The sequence below is a fragment of the Malurus melanocephalus genome, unplaced genomic scaffold (assembly GCF_030028575.1).
Source record: "Malurus melanocephalus ecotype Western Australia unplaced genomic scaffold, MMel_1.1 scaffold_16, whole genome shotgun sequence".
Classification (NCBI taxonomy): domain Eukaryota; kingdom Metazoa; phylum Chordata; class Aves; order Passeriformes; family Maluridae; genus Malurus; species Malurus melanocephalus.
The window spans coordinates 828,593-829,777 of record NW_026623248.1 but is presented as its reverse complement, the minus strand read 5'-3'; the positions used below and the strand labels follow the sequence as shown (position 1 = coordinate 829,777).

The following is a 1,185-nucleotide window of genomic DNA, read 5'->3' as shown; positions in this document are numbered from 1 at the left end:
GCTCCTCGTCCCCGGGGGCCGGCGGCGGCGGCGGGGCCGGCGGGGCGCTCTCCTTGGCGTCGCTCAGCTGCGGCGAGCCGGCGAGGTGCAGCAAGTTGCCCCGCCAGCGCGCCCGGCCGCCGGCGGCCGCGGCATCGTCGCCGCCCGCGATAGCCGTGGTGCCGCCGTTCTCCAGAGTCACCAGCGCGATCTCCATGGGCAGCAGCGGCAGCGGCGGCGGGAGGCAAAGGCGGCTGAGGCGGCGGGCATGCTGCGCTCGCCGCCCCCCTGCCGCCGCCGGCCACCTCCGGGCGGCCGCGCTGCCCTGCCCTGCCCTACCCTGCCCTGCCCTGCCCTCCCCTGCCCGACCCGCCTCCCCTCACTGCGCCGCCGAGCGCGGCCGAGCGCGGCCCGGGGGAGCCGCCCGGGGACCCGGATATGAACGAGCGTTCATTATATTATGGTCGCTTGACGTCAAAGAGGATCCCTCCTGCTCCGCGCCCCCGCACAGGCAGCGGCAGCATCCCCCGGGGAGCCGGGATGCCGCATCCCCCCGCGCCCCGCCCCGCCCCGCCCCGCCCCGCCGAGGGGCTGCGCGCCGGCCGCGGCTTCTCCGGGGCCGTGGGGATGCCCACAGGTGCCGGGGCGGAGGATGCGCTCCGGAGGCGCGGGAAGCCGGGCGCCGGCGGTACCTGTGCTGCGGTACCCCTCCGGGCCGGGGGCCGCGGGACACAGCGCCCTGCGCTCCGCAACCCGCGCCCCCGCCGCGCCGGGGATTACGGAGCGCCCCCCACGCGTGGATTTGCTCGCTAAAGGGATTGCGCGCAGCGAGCGCTCTGGCTGCAAACCCCCGCTCACCCCTAATGAAAATCAGAACTGAAAGCCCCGGGGATTCCTGGCGCCTCTTGGCGTGTGTGTCCCCCCTTCCCACTCCCCAGCGGAATGAGAACAAAGGAAGCGATTGGATATTCTTTTATTCGCTTTGCGTTTGCTCTCCCCGCTCCTGCTCCCTCGAATTTCTCACTGAATTAGTGCGGCTCCAAAAGGTGCTTCCCAAGCCAGCAAATGACATTTCTACCATGCTATCTTCATGTTAACATTTGCAAACGGGGTCACACTTCCCCGTTGATCCATTCTTAAACCCACATCCAAGGCTGAAACATTTCAGTAGATGCACATGTTATTGGAGAGAGACAAGCAGCTTTA

At 69.5% G+C, this 1,185-nt stretch overlaps 1 protein-coding gene across 1 annotated transcript in view; it reads right to left on the bottom strand.

Annotated features, from left to right (window-relative positions):
• KCNA5 (potassium voltage-gated channel subfamily A member 5) overlaps positions 1–196 on the bottom strand; it is a 2,311-nt gene extending 2,115 nt beyond the window's left edge. Inside the window, 1 exon segment of the mRNA XM_057385588.1 lies at positions 2–196. Within this exon segment, the coding sequence (XP_057241571.1) occupies positions 2–196 (195 nt within the window).
• Positions 197–1,185: the final 989 nt, after the last annotated feature.